This window comes from Silurus meridionalis, chromosome 2 (genome assembly GCF_014805685.1).
Source record: "Silurus meridionalis isolate SWU-2019-XX chromosome 2, ASM1480568v1, whole genome shotgun sequence".
NCBI classification, from domain to species: domain Eukaryota; kingdom Metazoa; phylum Chordata; class Actinopteri; order Siluriformes; family Siluridae; genus Silurus; species Silurus meridionalis.
Window position 1 is genome coordinate 14,191,034 of NC_060885.1, and position 17,598 is coordinate 14,208,631.

A 17,598-nucleotide genomic window follows, 5' to 3' on the forward strand; every position below is an offset into this window, starting at 1 on the left:
CTTCTGAGATGTGATGCAGAGTTCCCCTTGGTCTAAACCACTACTCTAGACCAAGAGATACTAATTTGAACACATTGCATGATGTCCTTCAAGATAGAGTGTATCGTCCCCATGACTCGCTGCTGAACTCCTAACACGTCTGGGAACACTGCATGCAATTGTTCTTTCCTGCTGCAATTGGTAAATTAGATCATGCAATCATGTAGTTTTACAGTGCCAGCACACATCCTGATGTGGCAGTAGGAGAGCAGCTGCAGATGGGAGACCATTTATTGTTTTTATTACACCATTTGCTGAATTATAGAATACGAATATTAATGCTGAAAAACTCTGACGTGTCAGTTTCAGTCTAAATATATCATTAATCTAGATAGAACTACAGAAATAAATACACATTCCCTGCCCAAGTTGTTGGGAGTTCTCCATCTAAGATGTGTTGAGGAATATTACATCCACTTAAAAAATTAAGAGCTATTATAAGAGCAAGTTGGGCAAATATGAACTCCTAATGAAGTCCAGGACGATTCTTATCCACTGCATTACACAACCGGTAACTGACGTTTGTTTATGACGATTATCCTGTTATTAAATAGAGAAGTTAATATCAGAGACATCAGCAGCTGTCCTTGATGTATAGGTTATGCTTTATCTCTCTCTCTTTCTTTTTGGGTGGAACAACTTCCTGCAGATTTCCGGTGAAAAGGTGAAGGAAGGAAACGTGTCACACTGAGGAAGAAGGTGGTGGAGCAGCCTTGCTGACTCACTGATATCAGCTACATCTCAGCTGCAGCTACATTTACTACAGAGTGATCATTCAAGCAGCAAGCATTTTGGATCTGTGACTCAAACACTGTATAAGTTACCTTTTAACATCTCAGAAAGAGGTTCAAAGATTTAATCTTTAAGAAGAAAACTAATAAATAAATGTATTAGCCAGAAATTAGCAGCTTTCAGAAAGAAAGAAAGGAAATCTGGCTATATAAACAAACACGGTAGGCTGAATAAATAAATGCTTCATTTGTTACTAACTAGTTAGCATACGATTAAAAATAAATAAATAAATACATTTGAGTCAGGTCCGGCCTGTGTTTTATAAAGACCAGCAGGAGTTCTAGCATTTTTTTTGTCTGCTGACTGTCATCATTTCCTTCCTTTTTTTTACCTCATCACCTCATGGCCCACTGGTTAAATACAACACAGAAAAGCCGATGCTTCATTTGTAAGACAGGCCTAAAAACCCACTGATATTTCCTGTGTTTAGAAAAATAACTAGCCGAAGGAGTGCATTTCCTAAGAAAACATGGGCATGTGAGCAATAACAAGCAATGTTTTTTTTTGCTGTTTTCTGAATTATTGCTTATGTTCAGCGGGACTTTTCACACACTTTTTAACAAAGAGAAGTGAGCAATGCATTACTTCATGCCATGAACACCACTTCCTGGTTAGTTTTCCTTCGTTGATGTTTCTCAGTAACAGCAACAGTTCAGACAGATATAACAATAATTCATTTTTTTTGTTAGCTTACTGATTGTTAAAGACAAAGGCTTACAAAAACAGGGAACGAGTGTCTATGTCTATGACATAAGTTTGACACTATTTTTTTCATTAAGGTATAAATCTTGATAGGGCATGCTCACTCTGCTTCAGTACCCACTCTCAGTTAAGTAGGGAGTCTATCCCAGGAACACCAGCCCATGAGGCAGGAATACACATGGTGTGCACTGTAGTAAAAAAATATATTTCTTCATTCTGATGTTTGCTGTGAACATTACCTGAAACTGTTCACTTGTAGCTGGATAACTGCAGTGTGCTGCTGCCACACAATGGCTGATTGGATGTATAAGTGTACAGCTGTTTAAAATAAGTCAACAATGAGTGTACATGATAATGTATTAAACGTAATGTAACCTTATGCCTTATGAGAGCTATTCTTATAGAAATTTTAGTCATGTTTGAGATTTGAATAATAAAGTGGTAAAGCTTTTTTCTAGAGTTTTCCAGTCTTATTCAACCAAACAGGTATTATAGCATTTTATTAGTTTGGAAAGTGGGAAATGAAAAAGTTGCTAAACACAAAACAGACCAGTTAACTACATCATTTAACAACTACCTAAACACATTGGTGGTATCAAAATAAGTTTTATTTTAGAGAACTGAACTGTCAAAAGTTACAAATTTTGCATATAAATGTTGGGAAATCAAGAATTCAACTTATGCATACGTATAAAAGTCACATTCACAGAGTAGCGTCATTTCACGTGTTCTAAATTATTAGCACTGAAAATCATATCCACCAGTAGTAATTAGATTTCAAAGCGTTTTGATTTCCTTATGGTTGTTAAACATTGAATTATATAATCCATGAATCAAATACATTTTCCCTTAAAACTGTTAATAAACATTACATACTCAATTAACCCTTTCCCAACCTTTAAGAATATGTATTTTTAAAAATCACAAGGGAAAAAAAGGTTTTCAGCAGAGAAGGAAGCCAACATGCATGGCAAACATTACAGTGGGATTAATGAGCGACTGAATGAATCCTCAACTCTTTGATCTAACCCACATCAACTGAGAGAAAACAAGTTGAATGCAAACAAAGTGATTAACAAAAAGGGCATTACACATCTGAATGTCATTACAGGTCTGATGAATCACCTAAAGAAAGTTTTTGTGCACCCCACCCAAAAGAATAGAGGAGGAAATGTTAAAAGCTAAGCTGAGTAAGACTAATCAACCAGGCAAAAATCCTGTAAGGCAAACAACTGAAAATAGTACAGAAATCTAAAACTTAAGAAGATACTTTTGGTAAACTCATCCTGCGTGTCCCTTTCCTGAGAATTAGCACCTAAACACTTAGCAAGTTATAGCCATAACCACTGTAAGTGCTTACAATGTTTCATTAAATGCACACAAATTACTCACATAGGAAACTAGGACAATCTATACCTAACAAAGCCAAAACGGTGTCTTTTGTACTTGAGGCTCGATTAGTATTCTCCCTCCAGTCTATAACAAAAAAAAGAAAAGGAAAAACTCCCCCTAGTGGTGAAATAAAACAACAGCAAATGTGAGTTGGTGTTCTATACCTCATTAACAGCTGCAACAAAATGATCAATAAATTGTACAAACAGATTAGTGAAATATTAATTTCATAGCCCTTTGTTAGCTCTGCAGATTCCTCAATTATTTATTTTCCAGATGCATAAGCCCTTATTTAAATTCCCATTGTAGTTTCCTGCTGGACAACTGGAGGTAATTTTTCTGCACATCAGTCATGCTGTGAAAGCCAAGCAAGACTAAGAGTCATGTTTAAATCATGGCAGCAGATGGCATGTTGGGTTCCTAAGCCCATGCTATGAAAAAAAAATTAAAATCAATGCAAGCTTCAGAACATTTCTTGCACAACATAACACTCATCCATGCTTCAACTTGCACAGGAACAAAGCAAAGCACAATACTACCATTACAATAATCTGGATTCGGAAGTGACAGAACTATTGAAGAAGTGAAAAAAAAATAAGCAAAAAAAAGTTTCATTCACAGAACCAACTAAATCAAATGCTATCTGTACACATCGTGTCAACACAATATCTATTTACTGATGAACACCATTTAACTGTGTTTAATAGGGGCTTTCAATTACAATAAAGGTGTTGTATGACTTTAAATTTATTTTTTTAGAGTGGGGGCTTTATGTTAAGACTACAGTGTTGTGAAAGCTTTTTGGAGGAGAAGAAAAAAAAAAAAAAAAAGTCTTGTTGCTGCATAATCTATTTCCCCCTCATCTCAATCAGCAAGAAGCCTTATAATTCCAGTTATGCGAACAAAATTAGTCAAGATGCATTTTTTCACATATCAATCTGAAAATAACACAAAAAAGTTGGGAAACATGTGCTGTATAATCGCATCAGCATCACCAATTCATTAGCTTCCTTTATAGGTCTTAGTCTGTTGTTAAGACATTTGAGCCCTCCCCTAGACCATAGACCTGTGATAGTAACACAGCCTCTTTGTTGAACAGTACCCTCAAGTCAGATGACTAACTGTACAGTGAGTTTCGGGCACACAGCAGAAAAAGTATCTATGCAATCATGCCTCGCAAGCGCTCCCAGCCCCAGAGACACAGACAGACAGTGACAGAAAAGAAGCCCTGGGCGGGTCTCTCATTGGCGTGCAGAGTCTGCTTTTAGCCCAGTTACTTTTCTGGGTTTCTCAGCTTGGGTTAAAGACTGCAGCTGCTCTGATGAGTCAGAACCTTTAGTTGAGGGAGAGGCACTGTTGTCGACGAACATGTTGGGAATGTCCTGACCAAAGTAGATCTTGCTGTTGGCGGCAATGGCCTGATATTTCATGAGCTCCAGGTACTCTGGTGTCAGCTTCACCTACAAGACAAAGAACACAGGAAGCTGTTAAAAGAATTCAACAAAGCCTCTTTCATAGTATGCCAAGCATCATTTGCATCATACCTATAAACAACATGATCAGACACCTGCTCACAGCAAACATGTTCCAAATTCCACGCTAATGTCCACCAAATGCTTTGTAGCATAAACAAATGTTTCGACATATGTATTGGGGATAAATAAAAATTACCCTATTAGCTTCAGCAGACTTCGCTGCTGTGTAGAACTCGGCGTCTGCTTTAGCTTTCTCTCTGGCCAAGAATGCGGCATCTGAGAGCAATAATATTGATTAGGCATGTCAAAATTACACATTCTTTCCAAAAGCAATACAATTTATATATTATATACACATTTTATTATTTATATGTTTAGATAGACAGACAGACAAATATAGGCATGTTATTCCTACCTTCTATTTCAGATATCTTCTTCTCAGTCTCCTTTTCCATGATTTTCTGCCTGAAGTGGATCTCAGCAACTTGAGCCACCTTTTGAGCCTCTGGGATGAAAACCACATAAAAGGAATAAGAAAAGCCTAGTCACTTAATAAATATATCAGTCAATGCAAATGTTTTCCCCACCAATGATAGCCTTCTTTCTCTCAGTCTCTGCTTCCTTCTCCACAACCTTTTGGGTCTGAGCAGTGATCAGCAGTCTGGTCTTTTCAGCTTCCCTGTAAAAAGGCAAACAAATAAAATAAATAATAATAATGTTCAAAAACATCACAAATGAATGTACCTCAATACTTTCAATCATACATTTTCTTCATAAAAATATTCTGATTGGATTCAACGTTAGCAAGCTTTACTTATAATAAGTACCAGAGAATAACAGACAACTAGCTAATCATGTTTACATTTATGGCATTTTGCAGAGGCCCTAATGATCAAGTAGTAAGAAAGATGAGTAAGAATGATCTCATGTATAGGTGGTTGGCAGTAACAAAGCAAATGTAATTCATTACTTTACTTTTGTAGCTTTTCATGTGTCTGTACTTTACATTTTGAGAGACTTTTACTTCACTACATTTTCAAGTCAAATATATTTTTATTTAACTGTGAATTCAGTAGTTCCTATTTATTTATGAGTGGATAAAAACTTAACTGGTCAAACCACCAATCAGGGTAGAGTGAGTGCTGTGATTGAAATTGTTTGATTGGTGGTATCTATATATCAGTGTCAGTTCAACAGCAAGCAGAACATTTTGAGAGTAATAAATGATAAAATGTGTGTGATTTGACTCATTAATATTCTATTAATGGATTAATGTGCTGAGAGTAACAGATCATAATAAATCATAGTACTTTGGCGACTTAGAAGTATATATGAAAGGACATACATACATATACATATACAGTGCAGACCAAAAGTTTGGACACACCTCATTCAAAGAGATTTCTTTATTTTCATGACTATGAAAATTGTAGAGTCACACTGAAGGCATCAAGGGCTATTTGACCAAGAAGGAGAGTGATGGGGTGCTGCGCCAGATGACCTGGCCTCCACAGTCACCGGACCTAAACCCAATCGAGATGGTTTAGGGGTGAGCTGGACTGCAGAGTGAAGGCAAAAGGGCCAACAAGTGCCAAGCATCTCTCAGGGAACTTCTTCAAGACTGTTGGAAGACCATTTCAGGTGACTACCTCTTGAAGCTCATCAAGAGAATGCCAAGAGTGTGCAAAGCAGTAATCAAAGCAAAAGGTGGCTACTTTGAAGAACCTAGAATATGACATTTTTCAGTTGTTTCACACTTTTTTGTTATGTATATAATTCCATATATAATTCCACATGTGTTAATTCATAGTTTTGATGCCTTCAGTGTGAATCTAAAATTTTCATAGTCATAAAAATAAAGAAAACTCTTTGAATGAGAAGGTGTGTCCAAACCTTTGGTCTGTACTGTATATGTGTGTGTATATTATATATATAATAATTATATATATATATATATATATATATATATATATATATATATATATATATATATATAATAATTATATATATATATATATATATATATATATATATATATATATATATATATATAATAATTATATATATATAATTACACTTTTACTCAAGTGAAAGTTTAAACGAAGCACTTTTACTGAAGTAATATTTTACCTCATGTTTCTCTACTTTAATTCAACTACATGGTTTGTGTACTTCATCCACCACTGTCATTTAAACGCTAAAGCAGTTGCAGATTAAGGCCATTGCTCATAGACCCAGCAATGGCAGCTTGGTGGTGGTGGGATAAGAACTCATGACCTTCTGATCAGAAGTCTAACTTCTTAATGACTAAGCTAAAACTTCCCATATTTCATTTATTCAAAGCTGAGGTACTCACATGAGCTCAAAGTTTCTCCTGATTGACTCAGGGATTTTAGGCTTGGTGACTCGAACTGCCTGCAAACAGCCACACATAAATACATGAGCTCAGAAAAACTGGGCATTCCAGCAACATTATGCACAGCCATTTACTGCGTATTAGTTGGAGGAAAAAAAAAAGGAAAATGAAATTACCAAATTAACGTAAAAATCCTGTTTTCCAAAATGAATTACAAAGTAAAAGAGATTTCAGTTTGGCATTATATACTTGCATGTCTAAACAATCATATACTTAAAAAATCTGATATACAGTATATTCAAAATAATAGCAGTCCAACATCACTAACCAAATCAATCAATTTTGTTGGTTGAAATTATATTTCTACATGGCAAATATTTTACTAGTAGGTGTAGTAGAGTAACAGAAAACCAACAGACCCAACAGTAATGACATGCATGTTGCTGATTCTGTGTAATAAATAATTAATTGAAAAGGGTGTGTTTAAAAAAAATAGCAGTGTGGAGTCTAATTAAAGAGATAAATTATTCTGTGAATAAACTGGTGTCAAACAACTGTCCCTTATTTAAGGACGAAGGCAGCAAATGTTGTACTGTGCATCTCTCTCTGAAAATCTGAGTAAAATGGGTCGTTCCAGACATTGTTCTGAAGGACAGCATGCTTTGATTAAAAAGTTGATTAAAGAGGAGAAAACAAAGAAGTGCAGAAAATGATAGATCAGCTAAAGTGCTATCAAATCCTTTAAAATGGCAACCAAAAAAAAAAAAAAAAAAAGGAAAATTACCATTCGAATGGATCAAAAAATAGCTAAAATGGCAAAGCCAATGATCAGCTCCAGGGTGATCAAAGCCAGTCTAAAGTTTCCTGTGAGTACTGTAACAATTAGAAGATGTCTAAATGAAGCCAAGCTATTGGCAAGAAGCCCCCTCAAAGCCCCACTGTTGAAAAAACGACATGTGCTGGCGTAAAGAGAAATGGCATAATATAAGGTGGACTGATGAAAGCAAGATCTTTTAGGGTCTAGGGGCAGACAGTTCGTCAGACAAGCCTCAAACACTGAATTCAAGCCACAGTACACTGTAAAGACAGTAAGCATAGTGGCACAAGCATCATGATGGAAATTCTTCTCATACTACAGTGTTGGGCCTATTTAATCTCATTCCAGGAATCATGGATCAGTTTGAGTACATTAAAATACCTAAAGATGTCATGTTGCCTTATACTGAGGAGGAAATGCCCTTAAAATTAGTGTTTCAACAAGATAACGACCCCAAACACACCAGTAAGCGAGCAGCATCTTGGTTCCAGACCAACATGATTAATGTTACGGAGTGGCCAGCCCAATCCTCCGACCTTAATCCAATTCAAAACTTGTGGGGTGACATCAAAAATGCTGTTTCTGAGAAAAAACTACCAAATGCAAAGGAATTGCGGTGTGTAGTGCAGTCGCCCTGGGCAAAGGCTGGTCTCAGAAATCGTGGTTATACATACATACATGTATACACACACACATACACACACACACACACACACACACACACACACACACATATATATATACATACATATATACACACACACACAAAAATTCCTTCTTGAACATTGCCCTCCTATTTATTGCTCTTTCTGCACTCTACTATTACTGCTTTCTTAGAATCCAAGCTTCATTTCCTTGTTAGTACTGGTACTCTGTGCAATGTCAAAAGTCAATCTAATTTAGTTTAATTTAATGACACTGGTTCACGCAGTGTCAGAAAGCACAAACAAGTCAGTTTGAAAATTTCTAAATTACAAAACAGTTGAAGGAACTGAGATTTCCAACATTTGGACATGCTTTTTACACAGCTCTATGGTTCCCGTATTTACTAGCTACATGGCTACAGTGCAAAAACTATAGTGCATACAAACCTGTCTAAATTGATCAACCACATTCTGGATTAACATGAGTTTAAATGAGCTTTCACCCAACTATCACCTTAAGAAACTTAAAACTTAGTAGTTAATGAACTCTGATGAATTTAAAAAACAAAACAGAAGAACAAACAAACAAACAAAAAGAAAAACATACCAGAAAAGCATCTATACCTACAAACCATAAAACCTGACTAAAGAACTAATAAAATATGACAGGCTGTGCTGTTATGAAATATAATCAACCACTGGCTGGACTGATTCTCCTGTTCTCAAACACCTTGAAAATAACTTTCCTATAACAGCAGATCCTCAAAAGTTCTTTTTTTTAGCACAACATTTTGTCGATTATTTTTTTTTCTCAAGCCATGCTTTAACAATATTATACTATATTGTACAACAAGTGATATCTTCTACAGTAGTAAGTTGTCTTATGTTACAGAATGCCTGAAAACCAGCTTTCCCCTCACTGGTGTCATCTTTTCTCTCTAACGTCTAATTTAGAGAAATGCAGCTTGTAGAACAATTAAATTGCCAAACCTTGTCTGACATATCCTTCTATAAACAGTAAATAAATCTCCAAACAGAAAGCTTTGCAAGTGCAAAGTCAATGAAATTATTTTTTTTGGTTGTTGTTATATAAGTTTCTTCCTTATCTGTTTATTTTTAGCTTTAAATTATGTAAGCCTGTTATACAAGTCCCTGTGTTATTTGCTGTTATAGAAAAGAAAAGGTATTAGAATGAGTGTGTTAATATAAAGCCGTGTTTTACCTTTACCATTTATCAGTACTAAAGAAAATAAAATCAACATCATCTGACCAATATTATAAGCTTATATATGGACGAGTCAGGGTTCCCTACTTGACTTATCAACACCAAAACATATCGTTCTTAATCATGTGAATACAGCATGGAAGAGGTACAATATTATACTGAAGATCCCACAAACCAGTTCAAAAGGAAACTTTGCAGATGAGAGGTAGTAAAATCACACCTGGATAGTGAGACCAGGGGCCATGGAATTCAGATCCTTCTGCAGAGCAGTCTTGAGGTTTTCATCGATTATATCTGTGACACAACAGATTATAAACACCACTCAATCACAAAACAAATTATATACAGCTCATCCGAAGGTCAGCTGCAATAAAAGGGCAACCAACTTACTGCAAATAGTTTAAACTCCCCCAGCATACTCTCACTACAGCTTGTAGTATGAGTCATGTAAACATTTAACCAGCAAGTAATCAGCAGGATAAACTGTTTGACATTACTGCATCTTACCAAACAATTCAATGTAGACTTCTTGTAGTGTGTGAACACTGCAGAACTGGTTCAGCTCGTGGTGGATTTTGTTGAATATTAGTGTCTTGTCGTAATCAGCAGTGTAATTCCTCACAATGTCCACCACTGAAGGAAGCAGAGGTCATGGTCAGTGTTTTTATTTTACTTTTTCAATTCACACATTTCATTATTTTCACTAACTCAGAGTTGTCATAACCTGCTGTTTGCACCAGCATGTTGACCACCTCGATTCGATCAAAATAGATCATGACGCCACCACTGCAGACAAACAAAAAGAATTGCCATATTTAAAAAAAGCTATAAATAATTATTAACACACAAACAAAGCTTCCATCGTTCACATGGAGAACGATTTTCATACCTGTGTAACTATTACACAATACAAACTCTTATCAGTGGTTAAAGTTTTACCTCGTTCCACAAGGCACATTTTTTATTTCATCTGTCTGCAGTGTCGTCTAAAACAAAGAGAACATTGTTTAAAAAAAAAGAATAATTAAGCGTTTTAATTAAGCTAAATTAGAAACTGTGAAATTCCTCTATTACTATTTGCATTATCTGTTTCACATATGAAGTTTTCACTTTAAATAAACTCCAAGTTCTGCTTTTGAGCTTGTTGAAAGGAAAGTGAAAGAAATTCAGTACAAAAACATCTGGGCTAAAGGTTAAGCAAACTACAAATCAAAAAACAAGTGATATTTAGTGCTATGCACACCTGTACTGATCTGTAGGTTGTGATGAAAGGCAGCATGATGTGATAGCCTGGCCCATTAGGACTGGTGAGCAAAGCCCCGCCTCTGCAAATACCAAGACACATCAGCTTTTTTCCACAGTGAATTTTCATTTATAATTTAAAAACACAAAAGCAATATGAATTTTTAAACACGCACCTGTAATACACTGCTAAATGGCCTTCTTCAATCTTGTGTATGGAGGAGTGAAGCAGAATGGCTATCACAGCAGTGATCGCAGCAACCACTGCCCCAACATGCGCCATTGTCATCCTTCTTCCCAGCACTCACCTACTAAAAGATCAGATCGAGCAGCAAATTATGCATCTGAACATCTGTAGCAGGGTTGTGGTCACATTCTTTCAAGGAAAGCCAGCACCATTGCAGAAATCACCTGCTCATGTGCAGTGATCAACAGCATGGGGACAATATACGGTTATACAACTATGTTCTAAATGTAAAAAATATAACACTATTTAGTAGCCTTTACAATGACACCAACACGGTGCCAGAAAGAAAGACAGTGGATGCCAGGCATTTTTGTCAACTTTGGAACTTTTATTTTCCATTAAAATGACTCAGACACTGTTACAGAGCTCACATGATTTCAATCGATAGTTTAACCCGGTTTAGACACTTTGTTCATGCAAAATGTTTTTGGAAGACTTGCAATGCATTTAGCTAAGCTATGGCTAACCTGTAGTATATTTTGTTTACGGTTTTAAAGTTGTGTTCAGGCGATTTTCAACCGAGTTACACAAAAGGCACTTTAGGAGTCGTTTCAGCCTTTTCTTTTTTTTTTTTATTTTGTTAAAATAATATCTTAAGGATAGTATAGAAAATCAAATCAAGATTTAACTTCATTACATACTACATGTGTGAATACACTATATAAATAATATACAATATGCATAACTAGACATTGGGATCAGGGCATGATTGCTATCCTTGAAAGGACTCCAAACCAGCACACTTGTTTGATATCTAACAGAAACTTCACTCTGACACAGATCTCCACAGATTGCTGAGCAGATGAGAGGATATACAAACCCTGACCCTACATGGTATATTATACGAAACAATAATTCTTCACAGTTCATTGGAAACACCCACAGCAGCATGATTATGTCTGATCAAGCTTTATCTGACCTGAGGGAGATCGGGATCAGGTTTGTGGGCAGCAGGACCAGTGCTCGGAGTGTCTGTGGAAACCCGCTGTGGTGTTACACAGACACCCCGGGAGCTCATCGTGGACTTTATAAACACATCACGACGAACAGCAGCGACACACACTGCTATATTTGGTCAAGGAACGGCGTCGGCTTCTGTTCAAACAGAGGGACTACAACGTCCAATGAATAGCCAGTCATGTTGAGCTAGCCAGTAAGCTAACGCTAATGAGGTAGCCAAGGTTACCTTCTCCCCCTGTCGAGTAATTAGCAACCGGTTATTAGGCATTATTATCATTATTATTTTCGCGTATTCATATTATAAAAATAGAACCGCTCGGGCTGTCAGTGTTAGGTGCTACACGCTGTAGAAGAATAAGTCAGGCAGCTCTTTACCGCGACGGACTGCAGAACAATCTGCGGAACGCTAGCTTCCATGCTAACTACAAACCATAGAACGAACGGCTAGCAGCTAATAATTAGCTCGTTCAAATACACCCTAATCATCAAAAATGCCTAAGCTTTAAACCCAGACTCCTATTCATTAATGCGTTTCCATACACAATAACAGTATCGGTGTAATAAAGTTACCTGTCATTCGGCGGTCACTAGAGCCTGGAGCGCGCTTCACTTCAGCTCATACACGCACGCGCGCATACATACATGCCTCTTCCGTCTGACCGTCCCTGCTCGCGCGCCTCTCCCCCCTCCAATGACGTCGCCTCAACTCCCTAACAGCGGAAAGGGGATAGTAATTACGACGCCGATCGATCTTCAAATTAAAAGACCTACACTGTATCTCTCCCACTTCGGTGACGCCGCATCAACTCCTCACCAGTGGAAGTGGAGGATCGTGTTACGGCTCCGATCAATCTTCAAATTAAAAGTCCTACACCGCGCAAAGTCTTTTGCGAAAACAGGACCATGTGGAACAGCAGTGCTCCCCAAAACTTTTTTGCACCAGGGACCAGTTTCATGCAAGACAAATTTTCCGCCGACCAAGGATAGGGTCTGTGTACACAACATTGTAGATGTCATATTCGCATTGTCCATACAATTTCGTTCTTAATTTATATTTAAAAAAAGATACTTTTTTTAACTTATTATAATGCATTCATTTGTAGGTGCAGAGAAATACAATGTGACTGAATTGAATGCGGGAAAACTGGCAGAAGCGTTAAAGTGTTAATCTTTAAAATATGCAAAACAACAATTGAATGGTTAATTAATAATACTTCTAAACATTTCTGTGCCGCCAAATAACGACTTTAATATACATTTTGTATATTTTTCTGACCCTCTTTTCAGTGCCGTCATATTTTAAACTGGTAAATACGGATAATAAATGCGGAGATGATGATGATGAGGCCCAAAATCAGCATTTTCTTCTGTTGTCTAAACACCTGAACATTGCACCAGTATGATGGTCCAGCTGATCATTATAACCCCATGTAGGGTGGGTCAGGAGGTGTGCCATGTTGGCTCTTTTTGCACTGACAGTTAAATGTTCACTACAGGTTCATGTTAATCTTCATAATTTGTACCTTTTTGCGTTTATTTATTGACATGTACAGTGTTAATTCAAACCAGAAGTCAGTATTTAGAGATCATATGTTGTAATTAGAAATAAAAACAAGTCAGCGTTATTTCAGGTGTAATATTTTTACTGCATATAAACTCGACTCGTTTGCAGTAGTTTGTTTATGTTCCTGCATCCAATAGAAAGTGAACAATTGTATCACGTGATTCTAACGTTTGCTCGTTGCCACGGAAACGCGTCGCCACAAGTAACGCATGAAGCGCGAATGGACGACTATTTCACTCTGTAATGGATAATTCAGAGAGTTTGGAAGTGAGGTTAGTAGCTTCAATTATAAATCACAAGGTTATTTATTTTAGTGAAATAAAAATATAGTATCAAAATGTCTAATTCCGACTTGAGCTTTTTTGATAGATCCAAGACTTGTGTTAGTTGTTGCTGAAAGCAAACAGAAAGAAAGAAAGAAGCTCAAGATATGATCAATTAAATAAACAAGAGAAATTGATAGAAAAAAAATAGAGAAATTAAGGGGAGCAAGAGGGAAAATAAGGACTTGCATTGTTGTAAAGTCATGTGAGGAAGAAACAAAAAGTAAAAAATAAGAAAGAATAACAAGAATTAGAAAATGTGAAATACAAAATTAATGAACAGTTGCAGCAACTGAGAGTTGAAATCTAGCTGTTAACTTGAAATGACCATAGTTTGCTTTACTCAATATTATTTAGGACAGTTGGTCTGCCTGTGTGTCAAGGATCCCTGGTGGTCTAGTGGTGTGTCAACCTTTCAATTATGTTTTTGTCCCACCAGGTGGGTGCAGGGCTTCACCAGCAGCCAAGTAGCATTCTTGGAGGAAAAAACAGCTTGCTACCCCTGTGGAAATTATATCACCTTCTTTAATGTGGAGACACAAACAAGAAAAGTGCTTCAGAGCCCTGGTCATGGCATTGGGGTCTTCACAGCAAATGGACTTCGTAGAACTCTTGCTTTTTCTGAGCAAAAACGTTCTCCATCTATTTTTGTGTACAGCTATCCTGAACTTAGCCTGATATGTGAGCTTAAAGGTGTGTTGTATGTTATTTCCTCATTCTAAAATGCAGCATTTCTACTAATTGATATAAATGCTGAGGTGTCTCATCATTAAAAGAAAAACTACTATGCAACCGTACTACAGCGAATACAGCTAAACAGATAAAAACACCCGGTTGAATGAGTCTTAATATTATAATGTTATCATGTTTTAGGCATAAAATGTAGGATATATTTCTGCATTACATGCAGTGTTCTGGGGAGAGACCTGGGATAGTGTGATCACACATTTTACTTATTTAAAATAAGATCCTATTTAACCATTCAGTCTTTCAAAAGCATTATTTTGGAAGATTACATAATTTCACTTTTCAATTAAATTTGAAGTTAGTTTTATACCTTTTTACCTTTGTTTTACATGGTTACACTGTTTTCATTTTATTTTCCAGGCATAGCTGAACTGTCTTACACAGCTCTTGCGCTGAGTGACACTGCTCCATATTTAGCCAGCTGCTCATCTTTACCTGATTACACAATCACTGTATGGTATGGATAGATACTTTATTCATCCTAATGGAAAATGTACAAAATGTGAAATTGGGAAATGTACAAAATGGGAACTTGTATGAGCATTTACACTGGTCCATTTAGTATGTACTCCATGGTTCGTTTATTTAGTTTTTTGTATATCAGCCATTCTCACATTTATATGTAAACAAAAATTAGTATGAGGTTTATATTAGTATGTTTAGATTTTTAAAATTATTATTATTTTAAAGACTGTTCTTCTATTCCTGTGTGATTATTCGGCATTTTGGGCCATCACATATTATATGACCAAAAGTTTGTGGACACATGACCATCACTGCTATTGGTGTATAACAACACATTCCTAATTTGTCTGGCTCAAGTGCAGGCCATTGGAGTTCTTTCACTTCAACCATGGCAAAATATATCTTCATGGTGCTTGCTCTGTGTACAGGAACTTTGTCATGTTGGAACAAGTTTGTGAATCTTAGTTCCTTTGGAAGAAAATCTTAAACGTACAGTATATAAAGACAGCCTCGATAATTCTGTTCTTCTAACAATTTGGTAACAATGTGGGGAACAATCACATATGAGAGTCATGGTCAGGGATCAGTATAGTATAAGTCCCATTTTCATTAATAAAAAAGAAACATAAATGTGAAGAAACATACAAAACAAAGAGAATGGAACATACAGTATAAACAAATTGCTTATAACTTTGCAATCAGTTTACATGTTTGTTTTTTCAAAGGAACTTGGAAAAGGGAAGTTCAATTTGCAGCAATCGACTGTCTGAAGAGGATGTCACAAGCTTACATTTCAATCCAATAAGCTGGCAACAAATCTGTTGTCTAAATCCGAAATCTCTAACAGTATGGAACATTGAGAAATTTAATGACATCCATATTATGAAGCCCAGGTACATATGGTCTCTGTCCTGTAGATGCCACTCATATTTGATGTCTAATAAGAAATGTTTTTGCCATAAATACCATTGCTTTTGAATTTATTTGCCAGTGTTATTGACCTTCCTGCCATCGATGGCTCTGCAGTTGAGCGGATCAACAATTCTTACATCCCTACTGGAAAGCTAACATACTCTGGCCCTCAGATGCCCACATCAACAATTGCAGGCCTGATTGGTGACAAAGCAGATTATGTTATGGTACTGCAATCACTTGGCTCAAAATTTTTTTTCTTCAAATTAGTTTAGTTGATGGGGTAGAATATTTAGTATGTAGTGTAACATTATTAATGCAACACAATGGTAATCCTTTTACAATATAATGAAGGAATTTATGGAACGTTTCATGAAGTTTTTCACAAATATAGTCATGTAATATTCACGATCATAGCCTGGGCTGTAGATGGAAGTAAATGTGGTTATTATACTGTTTTAAAGTTCAGAATATTGTGGTTTTCTATTTATAATGTTTCCAAGCAGTACAGTTAACTTCGTCCTATCACCTTTTTTTTTCTTTTTTAACAGCGTCTGAAGGAAGTGAAGCCTCAACTCTGCCCAAGTGCCATCTGCTGGTCAGTTTCCTCAGATCTGTATGTTGGGACTAAAGAAGGTTTCCTGCTGCTAGTAAACACAGAAAGTCTCATTGTCTGTATCCTGTACAACCCTCATGTTAAGCAAAGTACCCCAGGTAAAGAGCAAGTTTATTGGTTAGCAAATATATTTAACACTTAGGATTTTATATTTCTGTGGTCCAGGAAATGTTCAATCATATCTTACAGAATGCAGTAAAAGCCTGGTGATTCAGGAAGGCAGCTTTCAGAGCTTGGCATTATGCAGTAATGGAATGTTGACTACAGGATCTGTATGTGCATCTCATTTACATTCAGTATATTCAGTCGTTATAATTCAGGCTATCATGAGACCCTTTACTTTCTCAAAGGTGTATTCAGCTAGAGCTTTGTCAAAATTATAATTTTTGACAAAATTTTTCTACAGGATGGTGTTTTGCAAATCTTCCGAATTAAAGGGAACAAAGTGGAAGTGGTGGAAAATTTGGCTTTAGTGGAACCAGTGTCCAGTTTGTGTTTTTCACCTGACAATGAAACTTTGCTGCTAACTTCAGACACTGTAAGTGAAAGCAGTTTATTTACAAATTGCTGCCCAGTAAATTTTTGTTTTTGACTTTATATTGGTGTGTAATTAGGGTTCAAAACATAACAGGGTATGCTTTCATAAGAAACTATGCAATACATAACCTTTTGTTTGACTGTTACAAAGGGATGAAACTGAAGACCTTTCAAAAATACAATAGAATCATCATATTACATAAAGCTTTACCATGTCAGCAATTACATTTTATTTTTGTTTATGTGGAACCGCCACCATACAAGTCACAGTAAACCTATTATTTATATACAAATGATATTATATTTGAAAGAGCCAATTAATATAAACCTTACTAAAATGACACAACATTCAGAGCTGTACTGTTACAGAGAATTAGTCAATGTCTTGTGACCAGTCAATGGCAGACACTCCACATTTCCATATAATGATAGACTAATAATAACAGTAAAAAAAACAACATGCCAAGCTCAAACTCAAAACATTGCATCACCTCAGATTTTTTAATTTATGTATGTCTTATTTAAATCTGTAGTGATCCTGAT

The 17,598-nt window shown here is 36.2% G+C and overlaps 2 protein-coding genes across 3 annotated transcripts in view; one reads left to right on the forward strand and one right to left on the reverse strand.

The window, feature by feature from the left end:
* Positions 1-2,123: 2,123 nt before the first annotated feature.
* Positions 2,124-12,609, reverse strand: erlin1 (ER lipid raft associated 1). The gene is made up of 12 exons (XM_046871707.1): positions 12,462-12,609; positions 10,861-10,995; positions 10,686-10,767; positions 10,382-10,428; positions 10,167-10,228; positions 9,950-10,075; positions 9,663-9,736; positions 6,757-6,815; positions 4,988-5,079; positions 4,816-4,905; positions 4,597-4,676; positions 2,124-4,385 (listed from the first exon to the last, which is right to left on the reverse strand). Exons 2-12 carry the CDS (start codon positions 10,971-10,973, stop codon positions 4,167-4,169), a joined length of 1,044 nt encoding a protein of 347 aa, XP_046727663.1. The 5' UTR covers positions 10,974-10,995; positions 12,462-12,609; the 3' UTR covers positions 2,124-4,166.
* An 82-nt stretch (positions 12,610-12,691) lies between these two features.
* The window catches only part of cfap43 (cilia and flagella associated protein 43), a 22,345-nt gene continuing 17,438 nt past the window's right edge, over positions 12,692-17,598 (forward strand). The window contains exons 1-10 of one of the 2 annotated variants that reach the window (XM_046871693.1): positions 12,692-12,879; positions 13,179-13,387; positions 13,593-13,727; positions 14,218-14,471; positions 14,886-14,982; positions 15,716-15,883; positions 15,982-16,129; positions 16,454-16,616; positions 16,708-16,790; positions 16,925-17,056. In XM_046871693.1, the coding sequence (XP_046727649.1) occupies positions 13,699-13,727; positions 14,218-14,471; positions 14,886-14,982; positions 15,716-15,883; positions 15,982-16,129; positions 16,454-16,616; positions 16,708-16,790; positions 16,925-17,056 (1,074 nt within the window). In that variant the 5' untranslated portion in view covers positions 12,692-12,879; positions 13,179-13,387; positions 13,593-13,698. The remainder of the gene's footprint in view (positions 12,880-13,178; positions 13,388-13,592; positions 13,728-14,217; positions 14,472-14,885; positions 14,983-15,715; positions 15,884-15,981; positions 16,130-16,453; positions 16,617-16,707; positions 16,791-16,924; positions 17,057-17,598) is intronic. The other variant, XM_046871685.1, reaches the window with a different exon arrangement.